At 34.2% G+C, this 24,875-nt stretch overlaps 2 protein-coding genes across 2 annotated transcripts; one reads left to right on the top strand and one right to left on the bottom strand.

The window, feature by feature from the left end:
• The first annotated feature begins 16,469 nt into the window (after nucleotides 1–16,469).
• On the top strand, nucleotides 16,470–20,898 carry LOC142626480 (uncharacterized). Its single transcript, XM_075800310.1, has 3 exons — nucleotides 16,470–16,614; nucleotides 17,111–17,531; nucleotides 20,423–20,898. Exons 2-3 carry the CDS (start codon nucleotides 17,299–17,301, stop codon nucleotides 20,478–20,480), a joined length of 291 nt encoding a protein of 96 aa, XP_075656425.1. The 5' UTR covers nucleotides 16,470–16,614; nucleotides 17,111–17,298; the 3' UTR covers nucleotides 20,481–20,898.
• A 1,019-nt stretch (nucleotides 20,899–21,917) lies between these two features.
• LOC142624055 (uncharacterized) lies at nucleotides 21,918–23,651 on the bottom strand. The gene is made up of 3 exons (XM_075797559.1): nucleotides 23,475–23,651; nucleotides 23,283–23,371; nucleotides 21,918–23,139 (listed from the first exon to the last, which is right to left on the bottom strand). Exons 1-3 carry the CDS (start codon nucleotides 23,538–23,540, stop codon nucleotides 22,344–22,346), a joined length of 951 nt encoding a protein of 316 aa, XP_075653674.1. The 5' UTR covers nucleotides 23,541–23,651; the 3' UTR covers nucleotides 21,918–22,343.
• Between the last annotated feature and the right edge of the window lie 1,224 nt (nucleotides 23,652–24,875).

The raw sequence follows: 24,875 nt of genomic DNA, 5'->3' as shown, positions 1-24,875 counted from the left end.
CTAAGTATTAAATAGAATCTTAGTTATGTCTGGTTCCTTGGACCATTTATTTTGGGTAAATTAATACTTCATGACGTTTTTCTAAGTATCAAACAGATCTTTGGCTATGCCTGGCTTCTCGGACCACATACTTTGGGTAAATTGATATTTCACAATATTTTTCTAAGTGTTAAACAGAACCTTAGTTATGTTTGGTTCCTCAGACCATCTACCTTGGGTAAATTAACACTTCAAGTTATTTTCCTAAGTATTAAACAGAACCTTAGTTATGTCTGGTTCCTCGGACCATCTACTTTGGGTAAATTAATACTTCATGACATTTTTCTAGGTATCAAATAGAACCTTGGCTATGCTTGGCTCCTCGGACCACATACATTGGATAAATTGATATCTTTTAACATTTTTTCTAAGTGTTAAACATAACCCTAGTTATGTCTGGTTCCTCGGACCATCCACTTTGGGTCAATTGACACGTAAGGTTGATCTTGATTGTGTTTAGCTCTTCTGATCGTATATCTTGGAAACTCCTAAAACTGTGATCTGAACAGGTGGGAGTTCATGAGCATCACTTAAAGTCTTTGTAAGTATATCAAACATATTTGTTGCCTGGTCTATGTCTGATTACTTCCTTAAGATCATTAAGTTATATTGGAAATGATGTGAATGATTGTTTTGTTGTGATGTATAGATTTTGTAGTTACAAAGGTGTTTTGCTAACTTGGTAGACTTACTAACTTTTGATTCTATTGATTAATTAGAAATGTATTATCACTTATGTAGATAATAAAGTTGGGCATATGTCATTGTCCTACTAATTAGGTACTAAGCAAAATAGAAATTATAAAAGGAAAAGATACAAACATCAAACACATAAAGAAAAGACTTGTCATTTTCATTAATCTAAAGCTTTTTGAAAAGGAAATTTACTTACAGGATATCCAATTACATTTTAAAAAAAAACTACTAAATCTAAAAGAAGGAACAAAGAAGGATAAGTCATGGCTTCATCTTTATCACAAGATTGCCCTTAAAAGTCTTTGGAGGATGGTTAGGAGCCGTGTTGTCAAAAGCAAGCCCTTTACCCTTTGGGTCCTCCTTAGTGGTGATGAGAAGGGTCGTCAGGACAACCTCCATTAGCTGGGTAGTTTCTTTCTTCTGGGCAGGCTCCTTAAGGGCAGTGGGGGGCTGAGCAGCATCATGGGCCACCTCTTTAGTTGTTTCAGTTGGTTTCCTGGTGGCCTCAGGTTGTTCAGCCTCCTCGGACGGATGGCCAGTGGAAGGAAGGGCTTCAACTGAGCCATCCTTTCCAGCATTTACTCCTTGGGAGGTAGCATTAGCCTTGGGGACAGATGGACCAGAAAACCGGATGGCTGGGGGATAGTAAACATTTTCTGCCCTCCAGAGGGTAGACAAGACATCTACCCCAGCCTAGGTATGTGCCTCATTCCACACTTGGAGGCATTAATGTATACATACCTCCAAGACCTCCAACCTGAGGTTTTCCTCGGTCTCAGCCACACCAGCCTCATATCCATCTTGCTCGGTCTAATCCCTTGCCTTTTCGGCTTCCTCCTTAGCCTTTATTGCCTCTTCTTTAGCTTTGTTGGCTTCCTCCTTGGCCTTCTCAGACTCCCTTGTACTCTTATTAAGGGCCTTTATTTGTTTCTTCGCCGCCGCGTAGTCCTCGTTGGCCTGGCGAAGCTACAAACATTGAGTCTTGGCCTGCTTTTCAGTCATCTTTAGAGATGCCTTGGCACTCTTTCTCTCACTTTTTGCCGAGTTTAGCTAGGCAGTGACCTCTTGAAGCTTCTTATTTGCCACCTCAAAGGTCTTCTGGGTAGCAATGCGCCTGGCCTCCTCGTCCTTCATAGACCTGTGCATGCTGATGATTATCTCCTCAGCTTGTTAAGCAGTTTGGACGACTTATTCCCAGCAGTAAAAAGGAATGAAGTAGCATAGTCATGTTAGAAAAACTAAGTATAAAGAAAAAGTAATAATAATAGGAAAAATGATTGAAAAGTGGGGACGAGTTCGATGGTAATCTTACTAGGGCGAGCTCCTTCTTCAATGTCGGGAAGACCTCATGCTTCCTCATCTACCTCAGCTCGACCATGTCCTTAGGTAGCAAAAAGGCCTGCTCCAACGCGTTAGCCATGCATGCCGCGGTACCTGGGTCATAATTCCTAATAGAGGCGTCAGCAATGACAGTATGATCATCCAAGATCATGGCCGGGGCCCAAATTGGAGCAGCTGCAAGGACTTGAACCTTGACCCTCTTCTCCAAGGCCATCTAAGATGTTCGTGCCTGCTTGGACCCTTTTTGGGGCTCAACTTCCCTTGAAGGAAGACTTTTTCCCCCCTCCACCACATCTTTGCCCTTAGGTTGATCCCTTTTTCTTTTGAGATCAGCTTAATCGGTATGTTGGGGTTGGGAGGGTGAAAGGGAGGGAAGCTTGGGTTGTCTGGACTTCCCTTGTTCTTGTTCCTTGGGGGAGAGAGGTTTGGTTTTGGCAAACTTACTTGGTTCTTGACCCTTCACCTGAGATTACTCGAAGGCTTCCTAACGGGGCTTGCGTTCAATCAGCATTGTGTTCGAGGTGGTAATTACTCCTTGTGAGAAGCTTGCTGGTTCTGAAGATGAAGTGTCGAGGTCACCGGCTGGACTTCCCGAGGAAGTAGGCTGATTGAAAATGTCAAATTCGTCTTCGAAATCTGAGACTTCAACAATTTCTTCCTCTTCCTTAATGATGGGTTGGGAGGAGGTCATTTCACCAGTTGTGCAATGGGGTGGAAAAGGTATTGTAGGGATGCCTTCTAGTATAGGTTGTGTGGTGAAAGTCCTTTTGGGGATAGGAGTGCCCTTGGGAAAAAGGAAACCCTCGGCAACAACACTTATCCGGTGTAGGCATTGATCTTTTGCTCTGATCACACACTTCAGCGCTTGGAAGGATTTGGAGATGGGAATGTAGCCGAGGATCAAATGTGCTGCTCGGAGCTGATTATCAGTGCGAACGAACACTTCAGCCTTCAGTTTCTTGTCTAACTTCGATTGGTTGACCAGACTGAAGTTCGGAATAGCAGCGCGTTTGTCTGCAAAACCATCAAGAAAAACAAGATTAAATCAAAAGAAATTTTCTATATAGACACAAATTAAAGAAGAAGAAGAGGGGGTGATTATAAATAGTTGACCTAAACCTAGAGCCCTACCTGGTTGCCCTTCTTTCGTCGGACAGGGGAGGCCATCAAGCCATTCTTTAGATGTGATCAGAAAATCTTTTTTAGGCCTTTGTTGGAGTCAGGGAGGCATTGAATGAGTCTAACAGGATACCCATATTTTAGGTAGTATCCTTGCCCCGTTAGGTGGTGGAGATTGTAAATCCAATTAACGTCATGATGGGTGAGTTCCAAACCCATCTTTTCATTGAGCGCATCTACACAACCTAGGATTCTAAACATGTTTGGGGCACACTAGGTAGGAGCTAATATATGGGCTCTAAGGTAATCCCTAGTGACTGTGCCCATGAGAATTCTCATTCCCCCTTCTATAAAGGTGATCATTGGGATTACTACTTCTCCTTCCTACCTTTGCTCATGCCACTCTCCTTCCTTACAATACCTAATAGACACCCCCGGTAGAATCCGATATTGGGTTTTAAAGACCTCTAGTTTCTCCTTAGAGTCTACCAAAGAAGCAAATCTACCCATTTTCAAAGGAGGCTTGAAGGTATTAAAACAATAAAGAGAGTGATGAAGAGTCGAGGAGAAGAAGATAGAAAAAAGAAAGTAGATGAAAAGAAAATGAACGAAGAGATTTATGAAGACTTACGCTAGGAACAAAACTCTCCTCAGACTAGTTCTTGGTAATTGTGAGGGCACGTGTAGATTGGAAAATTTTGCAGGTTCGTTGTATGAGTATTGAAATGGGGAGAATGATTTGATTAGATGAAATTTATATCAAAGAAGGTTTACAAGCGGGAAAATTCCCGCCTGGGTTCCAACAGAGTCCTCAACCGTTGGATCCACATTACATCGTAGAACGTGGGGGACATAAAGCCTTAGAAATTTAATGAGGGAGCGTCTCGGAAGCCGAAGCGTTAGGTACATGCCTTGGACAGTTAAATAGACATTCGTGTAGTTGGAAGATACGTGTAATGGGCATAGTATGATTTTGGTGGCATTGAAATTCTTCTTTCTTACTGAGGAGCCCGAAAGAAGAATCTCGAGGGGCTATTGGGGGGGGGGGGATGGGCCTAGAAGTGTACATTTATGTGCATAATGGGCCGGAGGCCTGAGCCTAGGATATTAAGTGGTCCGAGGATGAGCAAACATCTTACTAAGGGTCTGTGTTAATATACAAAGAAGCAAGGTTTGATCGTGATCATCCGAGAAGTTGGTCCGTAGAGGAATGTCTCATCAGATCAGCTAGGACGAGGTCAGAATGAGTTATCTTCCATCCAGAGACAATGTCCCATGAGACTCTATTAATAAGGATGTGCAACATAGGGGTATAGGACAAAGGAAAATCATGAAATATCTAAAGGAAAAGCTGCTGCCTTTGCATTGAATGCTCTGCAGCTAACTCTCTGGCCGCATTAATGAGGAAGTGATGCCTGAGTAGCAGGGTTTAACCTTATAGCTGTCATCAAAAGCTTCAGGAAGGGGCTGATGCTACAAGTATCTTGCCTGACAATCTGATCCATACGTGGAGGTTAGAGAGAGAAGAAAGGGAAGTATAAAGGGAAGAGGAAAGCCCTAAATGAGGGATCGGGAGAAAAAAAGAGAAAACACGGTAGACTAAATATTTTTGTAATTTGCCTTTAAGAAGAAAGAAATATAAGAACCAGCTCCTCAGCTTGAGTTCGAGGACAATTTCTCATCATACAGACTAGTCCATCAATATTGTTTTGTGATCTTGGGCCACTACTGTTGTTAGCTAAACTCATAAGAAACCAGATTTCAAACCCACTCTCTACAAATTTATTGTATTGGGCTCTTTGGGCCTATACCCTTTCTATTATTGGGCTTAGGTACAAATTGTGACCTTACATAAATGATCAACTTCAAATGAACTTAAAGGACTAAAATGATTTTTGGGTAAAGTTACCAAACTAAAATGACCAATTTAAAACTTAAATAATTAAAATGATTTTTGGTCAAATTTTTTTTTAGAGAAAACACAATTTTTGGGCAAAGTTAGCAGATGTAAATTGCATTTTTGCCAATTTTTGTTACTTTTTTAATCATCATGGTTTAATTTGTTAGTTTTGAAATTATAGGGTATAATTTATTCCTTTTTAAAACTTCATGATTTTTATATATATATAGAAAAAACTGTTTTTTGTAGAGAAGATTATAGAAACAGCTTCAGAGATTAATTTATTACTTTTGACACAATAAGGTTTAACCCTTAGACTATAGGATTAAAATGAAAATTTCCCTATTTTAAATATAACATTCTGGTTTTTCGCATTTCATATTTCGGGATTGGTCCAAACTCCAAAGTGCTTTCTTTAGAAGGATTCCTTTGAAAACCATATCTTTATTACGTTCACAAATAGATATTGTGGTAAGAAGTGACCTTAATCAAGTGGTTAATTATATTTATTCCCAGCAAAAAGGTGGTTATATTCATTTTATATTGGTGTCTAAATATTCTAAGCTTAACAAATTCGATTTTAGATTTTCTTGAAGTTGAAGTTGGCGCAAATTGTTATTTTCAAAATGTGTCCATGTCATGCATTACAGTTTGTTGATGTGCATATTCTGGCACAGATACTTCCCACTCAGATAAATGCACAAATTTTATCTGATTGAAAGGGACTCTGGCATAACTTCAAATTTTTAGGCATATCAATTGTTTTTTAGCATAAGTTTGTTTGAATAGTTTGCAGAGACTTGTATATTTTACTGTAAAATCAAATTTTAGATCAAATTGGTTAGTTGTTGAGCTTTTTTTGTGTTTAAAATATTGTTAAGAGGATCATATTCAAACTTATTTCAGTTGAACTTAAAAAAATTCTAGGTTTAGGGCATTCAAAATTTATTTTAAGGGTTCAAATAAATTTTAAAAAAAAAACTATTGTGTGGGCCTTTTTTGCAAATGTTGGGCAGGGCCGCCTGCCGCTACACCAGGCCTAAAGTTTTCTGGATTAGGAAGTTGAGACTGGTCCAATAGCAACCCTCCTTGGTCTGGCTTGTGCGCAAACGATGAGTCCAAGTCCTAGAGAAGTGGGCTTATTCTTTGTTTCTGCCGCAGAAGGAACTTTTCTCCAGTTTCTGCTTGTCTGCTGCGTGATAAAGCCTTTTGCTGTACGAATAAAGCTGTCTGACGTGCAGTTAAACTTTTTGCTGTGTTAATAAAGCCGTCTGCTGTAAAGCCTTCTGCTGTGCAACAAAGCTGTCTGCTGTGCATTAAGGTCGTCTGCTGTAAAGCCTTCTACTATGCAATAAAGTTTTTTGTTGTGCGGTAAAGCTTTCTGCCGTGTATCAAAGCCTCCTGCTATGCAGTAAAACTGTCTGCCATGCAGTAAAACTATCTGCTGTGCATTTAAGCCTTCTGCCGTACAGTAAAGCCTTATAAAATATGAATAACTACTCTTCATTTTTTACTGCAGAAATATTTTTCTACTTCCTACACATAAACAAATCTAAAACCCAAAAAAAATACCAACCAAGCAAGTGTTAGCTTACATGGGTTAGCATATTCTCAAATATATATATATATATATATATATATATATATATATATATATATATATATATACGTATATTCATAAATATACTTATACGTATACACAGAATGTGAGAAACAAAATATATGTATATATATACTTGTGGCAGGATAATGGGTCCAAAGTGAAACACGTAACAACAAATAAAGAAGAAAGCTTCGGCAGGAAAGGTTTAGATAACACGATAAATATAATAAAAAAGTGTTACAGCAGAATAACTAGTACAACAAGTAAAGATACCACAGCAGGACAATTGATGCGGCAAACGTAATAAAAAACGTGCTACAGCAAGATGACTAAATATGGCAGATATAAGTTATAATGAGAGAAATCAAATATATTTGCAATCAAAATCAAATATTAAATCTTCTTATAGAATAAGTAAACCAAGATGGAACCTAAACCCTAAATTGAACAATCTTGTCATAGGCTCATGCCATAAGCTTTTGCCATCAAAGTTGTGAATTTTGGAGAATATGCCTAAATGGCTACTAGCTATCATTTTTTTGGAGACTTCAAAGAATGGTTTTGCTAAGAGGGAGGGAAAAGATGGTCTATTGATGCATGCCTCTATTCCTGCCGCGTTTTCTCTCTTCTTTTTTACCACTTTCTTTCTTTCTCTCCGTTCTTTTTTTTTACTCTTAGTTTCCTTTCTACTCTTTTGCTATAAGTTGTTTTACTCACTTGGGTTTTTTCCTTTAGGTGTTTCCTCTTTTGGGTCCCCTTCCTATTGGGTCTCCCATCCTTACTGCCTCTCCTCCCCCTTTCTCATCCATGGCTACCTCCTTTTATAGTGAAAAAATTCAATGAGATTTCTCTCTTTTTACCCCTAGGGCTTCACCAATTGTTTTTTGGTCCATTGTGGGCATCCATTCAAGACTACCCATTGACCCATTGGTTGCCCTGACCACTACCGTTGCTCAGTTTGTTTGCTGCACCATTCTCATTTCACGACAAAATTCCTTTTTGTCTGTTTTTGCCGTATACCTCTACCTCTTGGGCTATCTCACTACCTAGCTCTATGGCATGCATCAGATGGTCCCAACCATCTATTACTTTTTTTGGGTAAGATACCATCCCAGCAAGGCATTTTCCCAAAAGAAGTTAAGGCAGGAAACCAAATATAAACTCCCTTTTCCCTCCACCACCAAACCACGCCCTCTGAATCTCCTTGACCGTGGGCCCACCTCCCTTGTATTGGCTGGGTACAGGTTGGTGGTGCCTCGACCTTTCTGTGCTTGCTCCTTTGTCTTCTTTCGTTCCCACGTCATTCCTGCCGTAGCAGATTGGTTCCGTTTCTTCCTGCTGTGTGTTTTTTGTCTTATTTCTTCATGCGTTGCTGCATTTGTCATTTTCTTTGGTTTGACTTTTCTTTCCTTCACGTGATTCCTGCTGCTGACACTTCCTGTCGTGCTTTGTTTCTTTTCACCATGCTTCTCCATATTAGTTTTTACACCTATATTTTTTATCCAAAGGGATTTGGGCCTTTGTGGGCCAAATAATGTTTATTGGATCAAAAGGGTCTTGGGCCTAATTTATCTTCATCTGCCGAAACCATTCTGCTAGAAAACTGTATTCTACGACAGAGCTGTATTCTGCAGCAGATTTATATCCTGCGGCAGATTTGTATTGCTGCGGCAGATCGCTACTTCTTTCTTTGGACCTTGCTTTTCATTGGGCTTTCCTCCGTATGGGCTTTTGCGTCTTGCAACTTATTGGGTTTTCTTCCTCATAGGCTTTTGGGTATGGATTTGCAAAAATTGGCATCAACAACTATTATATATATATATATATATATATATATATATATATATATATATATATATATTGGTACCAGTTTGGGGGGTTTATTTGAACCCTTGGGGTCCAAGTGAAGCCGCCCCTGATAGGCATCCATATATATAGTATGAACAAATTATCAACCAAGACAAATACACAAAATTATTGTTTCTAAATATATTAAGATGCAATCATCTACCAACAAAGATAAAAAAAAATTAAAAAAAATTACAAAATAATATTGTTCCTTAATATTGGGCTGGCTAGATTTTTTTTTAAAAAACTTTTATTTTTGTTAAGCTTTTGGGTTGGATAGTTGATAGTTGGGTTGTGTTGGTTAGGCTAATTGAAGGAGAGGGGTGTCTAAGGTTTTGGAAGAGGTGAGTCCAACCACACAAAAAAATAAAAAAATAAAAAAATAACTAGTAATAAAAAATTATGGCTAAGGGGGGGGGGGGGGGTGGTGGGTTCATCCTTGGGAGGCTAGTTTTTCACATATTTTGTGGCAGCCACTAAGGCAGTGGTGAAATATAAACGCTAAACAATAAAGTGGTGTTAATAATAAGCTTAGATGAGAATCAATAATAACTTGATTATTTAACAATTGTAAAAAATATTTTATATGTAATATTTCTCTAAATAAAAAGATATAATTTTTTATTTTTATTTCAATGTGTTTATTTCCATATTTCCCTAATAATAAGATTGTAAAATAGTGTATTGATATTAAAAAACTTAGTAATTCAACCGAAACCATAATGTTTTTAATAGAAATGTTTATGATTTAAATCCTCTTAATCCATTGTAAATGTCAAATTTATTACTTTTTTTTTTTTAAAGTTGCATTCGCTATGTTTTTGTGGCCAACTTCTCAATGACGTGGCTAGATGAAGATTCTATTTTAATTGAAGACTTATGTATTAGCTTTGCACTAAAAATTTTAATTTATTTGCTAAAAAATAGTAAAAATATAGCTATATTTAAAAAAAAAAGAGATTTTAAAAAATTGTACATAAACAAATAAGTTAATCAATTAACCTAAAAAAAAAAAAAATTCAAAAGCCTACCAAAGTACAATCATTCGACAAAGGGAGTTAATTTTGTACTAGAGGTCGTTTAGGCTTGATAAGGGGAACAAAATATTTTGCTATGAGTATATCATTTAAAGATTATCGTTACATACATATATACATACATACATACATACAAATATATATATATATATATATATATATATATATAGATATATATAGTTGCAAAGCGAGAATTTTTTTTTTCAATGGGCCAAAGTTAATATATAATAAAAAAATTTAAATCCAAAGAATAACACACACATATAATATTTATTTATTTCCTATTACATGGAATGTTTGTAGTTTTGATTTAAAATATGATATTTTCTTACCTAAACAAAAATATTTACATCAAATAAGTGTTTACATCTTTGCAAAAAAAAAAAAAAGAAGTAAGTCTTGAAATGTTTAAAAATATACGAGTTAATTTAATAAAAATGTAATATAATGAAATTAAGTATGGTGCACATTATATGAAATTTATTTATTTTTTTAAGAAGAAAATGAAATTTAATTTAATGAGCTATGTATGGCATAATAGTAATTAGAGGGAATAATAAATGCATTAGTTAATTATATAAATGCAATAAATTTTTTAGGAAAAATCTAGGAGAGCGCATTATTGAAATTTACGTCCAAAATTATTTTTTATTTTTACCAAAAATACAAGAGGGGGAGGATTTTTGAAAAGTCAAGGAGGTCATAGCTAGGAATGACAATTTCTTCTCGTCTTGCCTTGACCTACCTTATTCCGTTTCACTACACGAGGGTTTTTCCCGCCCCACAAAGGTTATAGGGCAAGATGTTTTTTCCTGCCCTGCCCCACCCTGCTCTATTAGTATTAAAAACTAAGTTTGTATTACTAAGTATTTAAATGAATGAATATTAAGACTTTGTTTTATTGTGATATTATCTTGTTATACATTATGGGTAATATTATTAAGTTCTTACTAAAAATTAGTTTGATATGATGCAATACATTTAATTGTAATTTTAAGTATACTTATATTAATGAAACCATTATTTATTTATTTTTAAATTGTAATAGATATGTAGTAGGGTGTGACATTAACACGAAGTAAATTTTTGTGAGGCGGGGTGGGGCAGGGATGAGATGGGGTAAGACAAAACCAGTTGTCCCTGCCCCACCCCATTGCCATCCCAAGCCATGGCTCCGCCACCCTCCGCCCTTGTATGTATGTATGTGTGTGTGTATATGTATACATATATTTTTTGTTGTATATCTTTATAAACATATTAATGTTTTATAATATTTTCTTAAATATTTAAAAAATTTCAACTATATATTTATTGTACCAGGATAAACTTAAATTTTGGCCTAAATGCGTGAAAAATACTTTGTACTGTTGGTACAAACCAATACAAAGGGGTGTTCACGGTGCAGTGCAGTGTGGTGTGATTTTTTGTCATTTTTAGCACCACACTTTGCAGTGCAGTTTAGGAAAAACCATAACTGCACTGTATCTCATTTTTGCGGTCACATGTACAGTGCGGTATGGTTTAGAATTTAGTCAAAATCATAACTGCACCGCACCTCATTTTTGTGGTCACATGTGCAATTCGGTGTATAAGATGTGGTTTAAACAGTTTGAAGCCGATATATTTTTCAAATGTTGGCCTTTTCTTGCTCACCCCAAAACTGATTTTTGTTTTGGGCCAAATTTTAAACTATTGAGCTAATTTTTCTTTATTTTGGGCTGACTTTTTTAATCAACACATGCCACTGTTATTAAACTATTTTTTTTCATTGAAAACTAAACTATTAATAATATATGGCAAAAACACTATTTTGGTCCTTACATTTTGGGATCACAGTCAATTTGATCCCTATATTTTAACAGCAGTCAATTTGGTTCCTGTTATTTTCAACTTACAATCAATTTAGTTCCTACCGTTAACTCACTAACAGAAAATGCCTATCTGGCAAATGGCTTGCCTTGTTGTCATAATTAATATTAAAATATTAAATAAGATGCTGACATGTCAAAATTTTAGTGGCTACCTCAATGCTTAGATGGCTAAAAACCACGTCAGTTTTTTTTTTTTTAATTCTTTTCTCTACCAAAATTTTTCCTTTCCTTATTTTTTTTTTCCTTTTAATTTTCTTACAATTTCTTTAATCAATTAGAATTTTATTTTAAAACTCATTCGCTGTTCTTCTTGCCAAAATCTAAAACAAATTTCAAAATTTTAAATGGCATCAAGAAATCAAAGTGAGCCTGAAAACTAAAAGCGACAATATTGCTTGTCTTTTCAAAACCATTCTTAGACCCATTGCTATCTCTATGAAGGCGTTAGATTTGGTTATTTTTCTTATTTGTTTTTGTTCCTTAGATCATCAACGACCGTGAAACCTGTAGATCTAGAGGATTTAGATTCATCACTTTAACAACAAGAAGTCGATGGGACGGCGAAGTTTAAACGAAAATCTAATTTTGTGTCGACTTTAAGTTTAAACCCAACAAAGGAATTTGAAAATGACCGAGGCTGTCTTCTTCTTCAAGGGTCGATCATGAACTGATTTTTTTTGAAAGTCGAGTTTGGATGATGGATTAGATGGAAAAGACAAAGGTGGGGGAGGAAGGGAAATGACTATTGACCGTTAGTGATTGTGACTTTGTTGGGAGAGTGAAGGTGGATCTCATGTTGGGAGTGTGAAAGATACAAAGGTGTATTTTAATCTGCTGCCAAACGAGGCGAAGATGATGCTGGGGGAGGTGCTTGAATATTCAAACAAGGGTACTAGAAAATTGAGACTGGGTTTCTCTGAGTCATATTCCTAAGTTTCATTGTGATTGTGAAGTGTGAGACTTTTGTGGTGTAAAGATGACGTTAAACTGCTGAATCTGGGTCTAGGGAAGAACAGTGAAATTCTAATTGGCTAAAGAAATTGTAAAAAATTAAAATAAAGAAAACAAATTTTTTGGTAAAGAAAAGAACTTACTTTTAAAGTTTTTTTTTAATTTTTTATTTTTATTTTTTACATTTAATCGCTTAGGTGACCACTAAAATTTTGACATATTAACATCTCATTAAAAATTTTAAAATTAATCATGCTAACCATGCAAACAGTTTGTCACAAATGCATTTTTCATTAATGAGTTAACGGTAAGAACTAAATTGACTGTAAGTTAAAAATAATAATGATCAAATTGACTGCTGTTAAAATGTAAGAATTAAATTGATTATAATCTTAAAATGTAAAAACCAAAATAATATTTTTGCCATAATATATTTAATATTAAAAAAATAAATATATCAATATATAAAGAGTGTATAATACAATATGATGTATTGTTAATTACAGTACAGTATGATTATGCCATATGTAGTATGATTTTTACCGTTTACGTGGTTTGGTGAATCCCAATAATCCTGTGTTTTACTCGGTACAGTAGAAGAAATGTCGGTACTGATTTTATGGTCGATACGGTATTACCACCGATACAGCTGGCATCGATACCAAATTTACTGCCCCGACACCCTGCCTTACAGACTGCTAGGTCTAAGTAAGTAAATTTTATAAGATCCAAGTCTTATCAGCTTGCCAGAAATTCTCTTCTTATTATTTTTTTTCGGTAATGAAAAAAATAGTATTTATTTCCGTCTAAAATTTGACACGTGTATCATATAGATTGAACCTAATGGGTACAGGCGTAAGTCCACATGAAGTCACATCAGCCGAGCAAGGAAGACTAAAGTTAGTCAGCGTCAGAGTATTCGGATTTTGTGAAACTATGGGTTGCCGCGTGCATTCACGTTCGGTCTTTCAAATGCCACGTGTGGATATGTTTCAGTATCAAAACTTCAAAAACTCTCGTTACCTAAACTTGTAAAAATTCAAAAAAATTGCTACTGCCATCACAAATTTGTGATGGTAATGTAGTACAATGGTAAAATTAAATAATACTTTTTTTTTAATGTATAGTAAGAGAAATAGAGATTAAGAGAGAAGTCAAAAATATTTTTATATAATTTTTATTTTATTTTATATTATTTTAATGTGTAGTATGGTAAAATAAAAGTTAAAATATTAAGTGTTTTGAAAAATTATATTGTATAAATGATAAAATAGTTTTTGAGATGGTAAAATATAATTTTTTTGTAGTAACTGGTTGTGAATACTCAAGAGAGAAAAAAGTGGTGCGGCCCAGGAAGAAATAAGAAAAAGAAAAACTAGTATGTTTTGTAAAGACAATAACAAGATTTTCTTTGGGTGTTACAACCCCGTGGAATTGTTATATATGAAGTGATTGAAAATCTCATGTGAGTTCACGTAAATTCCAGAAATAATATATTATTGTATTTTTTTGTGAATTTGAGAAGATATATGGTAATTGATTTTATAATAGTACAATTATTTAGAATTTGTCCTATAATTTTTTCTTGTAAGAAGAAATATAAATCTTTGTGTTCTTATATGTGGTTGATTTCATGGCTTGTTGATAATATTTTTTGGTGATTGATTAAAATTTTTATTTGAGTTTCTTAAGTCGCATGAGAATAGATTGGAACCCAACAACTCCTTTTCACAATTCAATTATTATACCAATGAAAATACCATTAAGCCAATACTATTAACTAAATGTTCAATAAAATTTTCCTAAAAAAAAGCTCATTAACATAAGTTGCACAATCAAACTTTAAAAAAAAAAAAAATTCCAACTAAAAATTGACCAATTTTCAATCTATACTCCAAAAATACTTAATATTATTAGATTTAGGTATATGACTCTCTCTCTCTCTCTCTCTCTCTCTCTCTCTCTCTCTCTCTCTCTCTCTCTCTCTCTCTCTCTCTCTCTATAAGTTTTTGACAATTCATATTTTACCATGCCATTATTATAATATATAGTTTTCAATATTGCTTTCAGATTTGTAAATAGTAATAAATTATATTAGTTTAAACTAATTAGAATTTTTTTTAAAGGGCCCCAACCGGCCAACACTAAACAAATTTAAATGGAAAATACTAAAGACACAAATTATTTTACATACTTTTTTACAAACTGCTAATGTGGTAAATGGTTATTGATAAATAAAAAAGTTATATTAATTGTGAGCCCAAATGAGAACCAATAAGAATTTACCAAATCAAAAGTTTTTAAAATAGTTTGTGTGTGTAGTATTAGTCAATTTAAATTAAATTAGATCTTTTGTAAACAAATTATACTTAAATTAGACAATTTTTTTTCCACAAATTCTATAATTTTACTTCTTATTTATTAATACTTAAACAACTCAACACTTAACAAATTTGGATTCAATTAAGTTTAATCTTCTATAAACAAGCTCTAATTAAATTTGAATTAGGAAGGTTCTTCTATAAATTTTATAATTTTATTTGTTAAAATTGATTTAAACATGTATTAATATATATATATATATATATATATATATATATATATATGCAATATCTTTTGTCGAACTCCCTTACCTTACACCGGTTAGCAACTCTAATATATGGAAAAATTTAGGTATTGAATACTATATATATTAGGTTTTATAATTAAATTCAAACACATGGTTATATTAGCTAATGAAATATAAACATTGCTATCTTTCTCAAAGACAATTAAAATTAATTCAACTATGTTTTTAAATTTTATTAGGGAATCTAATGTACTACATCCAAGGAATTGTACCTTAAATTTGTTTTCTTTTTTTTGTTTTTTCTTTTATAAGTAGTTACAACAACATGGGAGAGAGATTTGATATAAGGAGTTGTACCTAAATTTCACCCATAACATAGTAGTGCATTTCAATCATAACACATATATTTAAGGCTTCTTTAAAAAAAAAAAAAATTAGATCAGGCTAGAGTAGAATTTCTATTTTATATAAAAAAAATTAACATCATGAATTTGGGAAAGAAAGTTTTAAGAATAAAAAATGATTAATAAATAATTTTAATTTGTTACTCTATAAAATAAGCCGAAGCCTTGTGCATGCTTTTATTTGTGTGCTTAATTTTTTAAAAAGAAACTAAATTTTTTATATTATATAAATATGATATATAGATTACTTTTATTATTAGACCAAGATACAAAATAGTTTTTAAGATAGGTAGCCCTAAACCCAAGTCCTTTATTTGACGACAAATGATTTTATCAACCAAACAAACTAGAACCCACAATATAAGTAGCTCTTTGGATATAAAGAATTTTGAAATTTTCAATAATTATAAATATGAAAAAACATGGAGCATAGAAATAGATATATTTAAGACATTTTTTAAATTCAAATATTTTTCTCTTTATCTTTTATATTATTATCTATAACTTGTGCCTTACCTTTTTTGTCCCTAATTTGTGTTTTTAGGAAAATTATAAAGTTGAGTCAAAGATTTTGTAACTTAATTGGTTTTCACCTTTTAATGTTTCAATGACCAAATTTCCACTTCTTTGTAACTATCAAATTATCCACAAAACAAAAAAACTCCAAAAAATAAAGTTAGTTCTATAAATAGTAAAATATGAATATATTCGAATGATATATATTCACATAATTATTGAGCTACCAAACTTGTGGTCAGCGAGAGATTCAATGGCAGTTTCTCATGCCTCAGATCCTTGTTGTACAATTCCTTCGGTTCTTCTGATGTGGGATTGGGACTTCTTGCTTGTTTTGAGACTTGCAATCCTTCTTTGTAGATGCTGTTTTTTGGTCACAAAGCCCTGTCATGAGTCATGAGTCATGAGTCATGAGTCATGAGTCATGTGTAATGACCCATTTGTACAAAGCAAGCAACCACAGACACAGTAAGACTTTTATTATTATATTTTTCCAAAATAAAAAAAGAAATAAAAAAAGACTTTTGATTAATTTATAACGAGAATAACTAACAGTATGGTAGAAGAAGCAGCCTCTCAGACACTTCCGATAAGGATCATTCTCCTGAGTCCTGACACAGGCAATTTCAACAATTCCTACAATTCCTTAACTCTAACTCTAACTCTAACTCTTAACGACAGCATTCTTAATTTTCACGCCCATACTCACCAATCACAAAAGTAAACGCTCTCTGTTTTTGTTTTTGTTTTTGTTTTAGTTTTTGTTTTTCCCCTGTTTTAATTATTAATAGTAGTATTTATATATATAAATATATTTAAAAATAAAATATTAATCCCCTCAAAACCTGGGGGGATTGTTTGTTCTTATCTTATTAATCCAATCAAATTGTTACTCTCTCGCAGATCTATGATCTGTCCCATACAATTCAATCAAAAAAATTATCTCATTCATTTTTTGTATAGTATTCATTCTGAAACCATAATTCTGTCATTTTCTCGGCAAACTTTTGCGCTTTTTTTTTCTTCTCTCTCTCTCTCTAAGTGATGGTCTTTTTGGTTCTAATGGTTTCAGATTTATGATTTTTTCTGTCCTCCGTTTCCTTTGTTGAAAGCATAAGCTGCACATGAGCGTTGACCCTGTCTCTGCATTGGAAAGAAAAAAAAAAAAAAAACTTAAAGCCAGAACCATCTCTAAATTTTGAATCTTTTGGTACAGGGTCTGTGAAATCTTGATTTTCAGGCAATTGGGTGAATTGGGTTTCTCTTTTATGGTGAAAGGTGAATTGGGTTTCTGATCAATATTCAGCGAATTTTCGATCAACGATTGGTCCTTTGCTCTATTTTCATCGGAGCTAATTGGCAAAGAATTTGGGTTCACAGTTTGAGGATAGTGTTAACTTTTTGATGGAAACGGATGCTAAAGATGTTAATGGATGCAAAAGTGAGGTTCCGTGTACTGTAGAATCTCCAAAGGTTGAGGATCAACATGTTAATGGAGAGCAGGATAGTGAGTCTAATTCATTATTGCCGCCTCGGCGAGATGAGATGTTGAGGAAGTCGGAGAAGACGAGGCGAAAAGTGCAGTGGAACGATAAGAATGGCAATAAGCTCGCTGAGGTTTTGGAATTCGATCCGAGGTAATATACTTGTGTACATAAATATACATGGTTTTTGACAAAAGTTTTGAAAATTTGATGATTTTGTTGTCGTTGTTGTTTTGTAATTTGGCTTAGTTGTTTGAGTAGTGAGTTTCTTGGTTTGGAAACTTGTTGTAGCTGATACATGAAAGATGACAACTTTATTTATCTAGCTACAGTATGTTTTTAACGCAAGAGCTAGCAGTTACACCTAACATTCTGTGAGTAGCCAAGGCTGCCAAGCCATGGGCGACGACTTGTTGTGGTCAGAAAGAACAGTAACTTTGTTTGATCATGTCAAAATGGTCAATTGTTCTTAGTGAGTTGGTGCCAATAATACACATTACCTCAATGATACCGTACATTATCCTGGTATTGAAATGCAGTTTGAGGATTGGGTTGATCAATTGCAGTATGAGCAAAGCTTGACCTATTTGCAGTTATATAAGCTGTTGTTGCTTAGTACTCTATTCTAATAGTGGAAAGATCAACCTAACAGCAGGATAATAGTTTTCGCTGACAAAAATAGTTAATGAAAATAGTATAGTCTAAACCTTGATTTTATGTTTTGTCATGCTTAGCATATTATTATTACGTATCATCCAAAATAAAGCCATGTTGGCTCTATGATTTCAACTAAAGTTTATAATCATCTCTATCTTCAAATTATTGGCTCGGACCAAAATGCATTACAATTATTTCACCAAAATAAAGCCGTGTTGGCTCTTTGATTTCAACTAAAGTTTATAATCATCTCTATCTTCAAATTATTGACTTGGACCAAAATGCATTACAATTATTTCACCAACTAAACAACCTGTGAATAAGAATATTGTTTTTTCATTGTATTGTTGTAAACTGCTCTAGGCAGTACATTGTCTTTGTAGTTTGATCTTTGGGACATAAAACTTTTTGGAGCATTTTTTATTGATGATTTGAGTCTATGTATGCTACGCTTGCTCTGTTTAGCCTTTGTTTATGCACTCCTATGCCGTACACAGGCCCATCCTTTTGCTGTGGTAAAACCATTTGTAGGATCTGAGTTTGTTTCTAAAAGTTATGATGGTTCAACAATTTATTCTTTTTCCTTTTCTGGATTTGCATGTAATTATGGCTTCATTGTGGTGTGATCATGCATCTAACACCATATGCTTGCTACATATAATATTACTTGACTGGATTTAGCTTATGTAAGATATTTCATTATTTGTATATAAATTCCATTTTTGGTCCATTGAAACACAAGAAAGTCTTTGTTGATCTTTCAGATTCATTTTCTTATGATTCTTTCTTTGTTTAATATCTTCTATGCTCCCACTCTGGCTACAAATTTGGTAATTCATGGAAATAATTTTGTAAAGAAAGTGCTGCATTAGTTTTATGGAAAAATAGTATGCAATGTGGAGACAGGCTTTCTAAGTGAATGCAGATGATGATAGTTGCTAGAAGATTTAGAGTGATACTTTGTGATCAGAAACATGTTCGTAGAAAGATAGGAGCTCAATTGAGTGTATGAGATGGATGCGTTTGGGCTATGAAAAATTGAGCTAGAATCAAGTGTTATAAAGAGAAAAAAAGAGATGCATCAGGGTTTTGGAACTTTATGGTTTACTTTGCCAAAGCGTTAATCAAACTCATCGCAATATTGATTCTGTCCTTACTCCCCACAGCTTTTGTGCTTTCAGAAGAGTATATTGACAGAAGTTAGTTGATGTAAGCTGAAATAACTTTGTTCTAGCAGAGCAGTAACCTTTGGCTGTTGCCAGCTTATTCAACTTTGAAAAATGATTATGCTCAATCTTCAACATTATTTCTTCTGACAAGAATTTACAAATTCATGTATTGGTTACAAGTGTATTATAAAGATCTTAGGCTTAGAGCATTTCGTATTTAAAACACTCTCCTGGAACATGAGCCTCATTTTAATCTTCATAGCCTAATTTTGAGGATAGTATAGTTTCTCTAAACTGAAAGAGTTTGAGGAAATGAAATTACTTTTTAAAAAATCCATATAAATTTGGGTTGGGCTGTTTTTATCGTACTCCACTTTTCGCTGTGTTTGATTGTTTCCACAAGATGGTGGATGTTGCTATTAGGAAGGCTCGGGCAGATGCAGCAAAAGTTGAGATGGAAATAGGAATCTTATCATGTTTTTCTATTATGTTGTATTTTGGATTGTCTCATGTGATACCTCAAAAGGATGAGCCATACATCCAACTTTTTAGGGCACATGGAGTTATGTTCTGAAGGCCAAAAAAGATGTTTGTCACATGGTTTATATGTATACCCAGGTGCTACTGATGGCAACAACTTATCACTTTACAATATCCATTAATGGTTACGTGCTGCTTGTGTTGAGGAGATGAGTACCTTCACATGTCTAGCATGTATTGATCATGTCTCAAAGAAATTGGTGAAACATTTCATTGAAAACACCCCCTTGGTTTAGCACACTTTTTTACCTTAATAGTTCATAGTTAGATGAATTGAAGACAACATATATATATATATATATATATATATATTCAAATCTTCAGTTTGAGATAGATCCATTGCCTTCAGAGATAACTCAGTTTTCATGCATCCTAACATGTAAAGTAGTTTCTGCAAGAAACTGGTGAAAAATAATTCAAAGAAAACAATCTTGGGTTTAACATTACTCTTCTCTGCTGCTCTCTATTTTATTTTCCATTCTGTTTCTTTGCCTTAAAACTATACCAGAACTAGGCAGTATATTCCCTATGCACTCCTGTTTAAGTTGTGAAAGAATGCTATGACATATGAGATTAACCTTAGAATTTATGATATGATTTACTTCTGTATCACATACTTGTCTGTAGATTTTACTCTACAACTATCACTCATTCCTAGTCCCCTGTTTGTACCTGCAGTGATGCAAGTGACTCTGATGACGAGGATTCAGATTCTTGCATCTGTACCATAATGTAGATATCATTCAGTACACCCTGTTTCAGAAAATATCTGCTGGCTAAATTAATGAGGCATTCTCTCCAACATTTGACGATTATAGTATAAATTGGCCTCCTCTCATCTTCTTGTTGTAAAGATGGACCAAGGGTCGAAGACCAGTCTTATGTCTGGCATGATTTGTGTGCTATTCATTATAAGTGAAGTCCAACCATTTCTTAGGTGAGATTTTGATGAGTTTCTTATGGGCAAATTCAGAGATCTCCTTCCCATGATAGAATCAGATGAGGATGATGGCAATATTGCTTCCATGATTTGTAACATATTCAATAGAATCAGGCTTTTTGATGCTTTGCCACGTACATTGAAATGTATTGTAGAATATACATCCAAATGAATATTTTGGATTTAATGCAGCAGCAGGAACCTCAATTCCATTTGCTTCTGTTTTTCCATTTCTCCTTTCGCCGGCACAATTTTTCAGTATGCAAGACAACTCCATCTACATGATTAGTCTGCTGAGACATAGTTCTCTTTCTTATCTGTGTCCCTTAGTGCATTTAAAGAGAGTTTCATCTCATGTGAACATGCCTAGTGAATAAAAATATTGAATTGGACTTTATCTTGCTCCTTAGAGAAGCATAATGTGCTAAATAACTTAGAACATGTGTTAAATGTAGAAGTTTTATCATTCAGTTCTGCTTGGAGAAATGAGAAAAAGAACATAGGTCTGGATGTTGAACTTTTCAAAGCCTCTATGACACTAAAAATTATTTATTACATTCAATTACAGAGAGAACTTATCAACTTGAAGCTAGGGAATTTTGTATGATTCAACTATATCTTAATTTAAATTATCATAAACTCTCATAGTTATTTAATGAGCTGGTATCACTTCCATGGTGAACCAATAGTTTATCATACGCTGTGCATATGCTAAATGTCTTCAGCTGGGATATATACCTACTGCATATGCTCCATAATTGAGCATTTATTTTACTATATGCTGCTGCATGATTATTGCTTAGTCAAACCGAATTTAACACCTATCTCCAGCCACATGGTCCACTCACTAACATATATGCGTATCGAACACAACACTGACTCAGATGTTATGTGGCCAGAAACCAATTCCCAGAGTAATCACTAGGATGGATCAGAATAGTACTTCCGAATATGAGAATTCTCACCTGCAGGATCATTGTTTCCACGGAGGGATCCTTTTAACTTTACAACCACGTTATCAATACTAACTTATGAATGGAATTACCAAATCCACTGAGCTGTGGACATTCATTATTAATCTCAGCTAATTAACATGAAGATTTATGGGCAGTGTATTTTTAAATTCAGATTGAATTAACTGAGTTTATACCAGGAGGAGACAATTGACACCTGCCTCTTCTTTTAATCAAAGTGGACACTTACTTAAGCCAATACTTTGTAAAATCACTCTTGTATTTGCAATTTTCATAAATCAGGATGATATTAAACAATAAGATAACAAGAGAAACTATCCAACATCATCAACATCCACAAAAGAATCAGAGGAGAATAAAAAAATCAGGAACACAAACACAAACAAAAACAACACTCCAGATTGTTCACACCCTATATGAATAGCCAAGAAAGATAAGAAAAACTAGCTTTGGCTGTTCATCTTCGTACCAAAATTAGTTACCGATTGTCCTTTCTTAATGGTTGTGCAAAAGTTGGATGAGCTTCATATGATACCCCTGTTCCATATGACTCAATTAACTCCCTGAGGACCTGAAATAAGAAATTGTGCTGGCCTTTAATTTGCTGATTTCCAAAATTGCTCTGCCTTCTGTTTCTCTCCATTATTTTGATCCATACAATATATTTTTCTTCACTGACATGGCCTTAAGAGCAATGGGTTGTGTTCTCTGACCTATTAGACTTTGGTAAAACCAACCAGCTTGAAAGGCTGGAATCAACAGCAATCTCTTGCATTAGAGGTTTGGACGGACTTGGATTTGAGAAAGGCAATGGATCTAAAATCGGCTTTGAACTAATGAATATAAGTGGCTCTTCCTTTAATTCTATGTTCTCCTTCCTCTGGTGCTTAGGTGGTGCTGCTTTCGCTTTGACTGCTTTCCACTGGGAGAGATTTTCTATTGGGTTTAGCACAGAATGTACATATTGACTTCTATCTCGAGCATTTGAAGCGGATGGGGGATTTACATTGATTTTATCCTTGGCCAACGGAGTCAAAGAAACTCTTTCCTGTGATTCCATATTTGTAGACTCCAACTGCGCAGAATCCTCTTCTTGGCTTTCATCACGATGAATGCCATTGTTGCCATAACCTTCATTATCATCACTATCATTGTAGTCATCAATGTCGTTTTCGTAATCATCATCATCCAAATCAATTTCCTCAAATTCTAATTCATCCTCATCATCATAGTTGTATGTACAATTTTGGTACCTATAATTTGAAGGGTACGCGCCCATAGTAAGGGCTGTTGAATGCCATTTAGAAAATGAAGGGATTAGGCCTCGTTTCGCTGTTTCTTCGCCTTTCTTTCCCTTTTCTCCCTCCTCATCACTCTCCAACAAACTATAATCAGTTGGAATTGGCTCATAGGTTTGAACATTTAAATTAAAGCTGACTTTCTTCCTGATTTTGAAGCTGGACTGCTCCTTAGGCTTGTCTCTAAGAAACAAACAGAACAAGGACAATAATATTATCTAACATATATATCAGAGAGAGAGAGAGAGAGAGAGAGAGAGAGAGAGAGAGAGAGAGAGAGAGAGAGAGAGAGAGAGAGAGAGAGAGAGAGAGAATTAATGTCTAACCTGAACCCAGAATCTGAGCAAATGGGGTCTTCTTTGATGTCAAGATTTACAGGGAAAGAGGAATCCAAAGGCTTATAACTCCCATGTTTCTGCAACAAAGTGCAAAACATAAACTTGTTCAACAATAAACTAAACAATTATAACGCAAACAAAGAAAGAAAAAAAGAAAAAGAAAGAAGCAATCAATGAAACCTTATTGGAATGTACTCGACGCTTTCTTTTCTTGGAAAAACCAAAACATGCAAGAAAACACCCCATTAACAAAGCTCTCTGCTAAAAGTTCAGAAAGAGTGAGGAATGTAGTTCAAACTTCAAAGGGTCTTCATGATTTGAGTGGCAGAGAGAGAGAGAGAGAGAGTGTGTGTTTGAAATGGGGGGGCCATTGATATAAAATGTAGTAGAGCTTGGCTCCAACGGATTTTGAAAATAGAAACGTTGGACTTTAATGATGATGGAACAGGTGAGGTGGGTGCACGAGTTTATTATAAAAAAGGAGGAAAGTGACAAAACAGCTTTGTCTGAGATCTACATTGCAAACAAAAAACAACTAAAAAAAAAAATGCGGCTCTTATTATTATTATTATTATACTTTTGCCCGTTGCTATGTACTCTTGTTTTGTTCTTTTTATTGGGCATGTGAGGGAGTTTATGAACGGAGCAGCCATGGACCAGTGTTTGTTTATGCTTTTCTTTTTCTTTCTTTTTTTAAGTTTAAACAAGCTGTCCATTGGCCCACTCTCAAGTCACAAGTTGGAGCCAGAACTTATTCAATGGTGGCGGTGGTGACTGGTGAGAGAAATATTTCAATGTAAAACAACAACGGTATCGAACTTTTGGGGTTCGGACCCCGCGGAGCATTGCAACTGCTGCAATATTAAAGCAATTTTGGTGATGAAAGTCAAATTGCCTTGAAGGCCAATGTGGCAGGCAGCCTAATGGCAAGGGATTTGGGCCAATAACACTCCAATCTTGGATTGAGCGTCCTTACTAATGAGCGCATTGATGCTCATCTATTTCTTGATATTTTTAGGCACGTAGGAGTGGTCCCATCCCCTACACATTTTTTTTTCCTGGCCAATTATAAATAGCCGTAAGGAATGAATTTTTATTTAAAATTAAACATAATTTTTATTATCTATTATTATATATAAGAGAATTTTTATTTTTCAATTGGACTTTTATGTGATTTAAAAATATTTTCATTATTAATAATGAAGAGTAACTTCATTTAGAAATAGAGTCATAAATGTCAAATAAAAAATTTCATTTTAAATTAAAAAAAAGAATTCCTGAAATTTAGGATTTTTTCCCTTTATGTTCAAAAAAGAAATTACATTTACTGCTTATCTTTAAAGTTTATCATTTTTATTTACTTGAAAAATAAATAAATATATTTCTAAAATATAATAGATGCAAATTATTAGCATTTACTCAAAAAAAATAGAAGAGCCTCTAAGCACACACAACGTGCGTGCTTAGAGGCTAGTATAAATATAAATAATTAGTCAAATTATTTATTAAAAAAAGCTTGTAACACGTGCATATGTATAGATATATTTAAAATTAAATACAATATTTATCATAAAATATAAA

The sequence above is a fragment of the Castanea sativa genome, chromosome 2 (assembly GCF_040712315.1).
Source record: "Castanea sativa cultivar Marrone di Chiusa Pesio chromosome 2, ASM4071231v1".
NCBI lineage: Eukaryota > Viridiplantae > Streptophyta > Magnoliopsida > Fagales > Fagaceae > Castanea > Castanea sativa.
Note: the sequence above shows the minus strand (reverse complement) of the source record. Positions and strands in the feature narration are given on the sequence as shown.

Bases quoted from the DNA above. Each gene is read 5' to 3' on its own strand.
- LOC142626480 (XM_075800310.1), top strand. From the start codon at position 17,299: ATGGAAACGGATGCTAAAGATGTTAATGGATGCAAAAGTGAGGTTCCG. The intron at 17,532-20,422 runs GTAATATACTTG...TTGTACCTGCAG, and splicing joins GTTTTGGAATTCGATCCGAG to TGATGCAAGTGACTCTGATG.
- LOC142624055 (XM_075797559.1), bottom strand. From the start codon at position 23,540: ATGGGGTGTTTTCTTGCATGTTTTGGTTTTTCCAAGAAAAGAAAGCGT. The intron at 23,372-23,474 runs GTTTCATTGATT...ACTTTGTTGCAG, and splicing joins GTCGAGTACATTCCAATAAG to AAACATGGGAGTTATAAGCC. The intron at 23,140-23,282 runs GTTAGACATTAA...TTTGTTTCTTAG, and splicing joins TGCTCAGATTCTGGGTTCAG to AGACAAGCCTAAGGAGCAGT.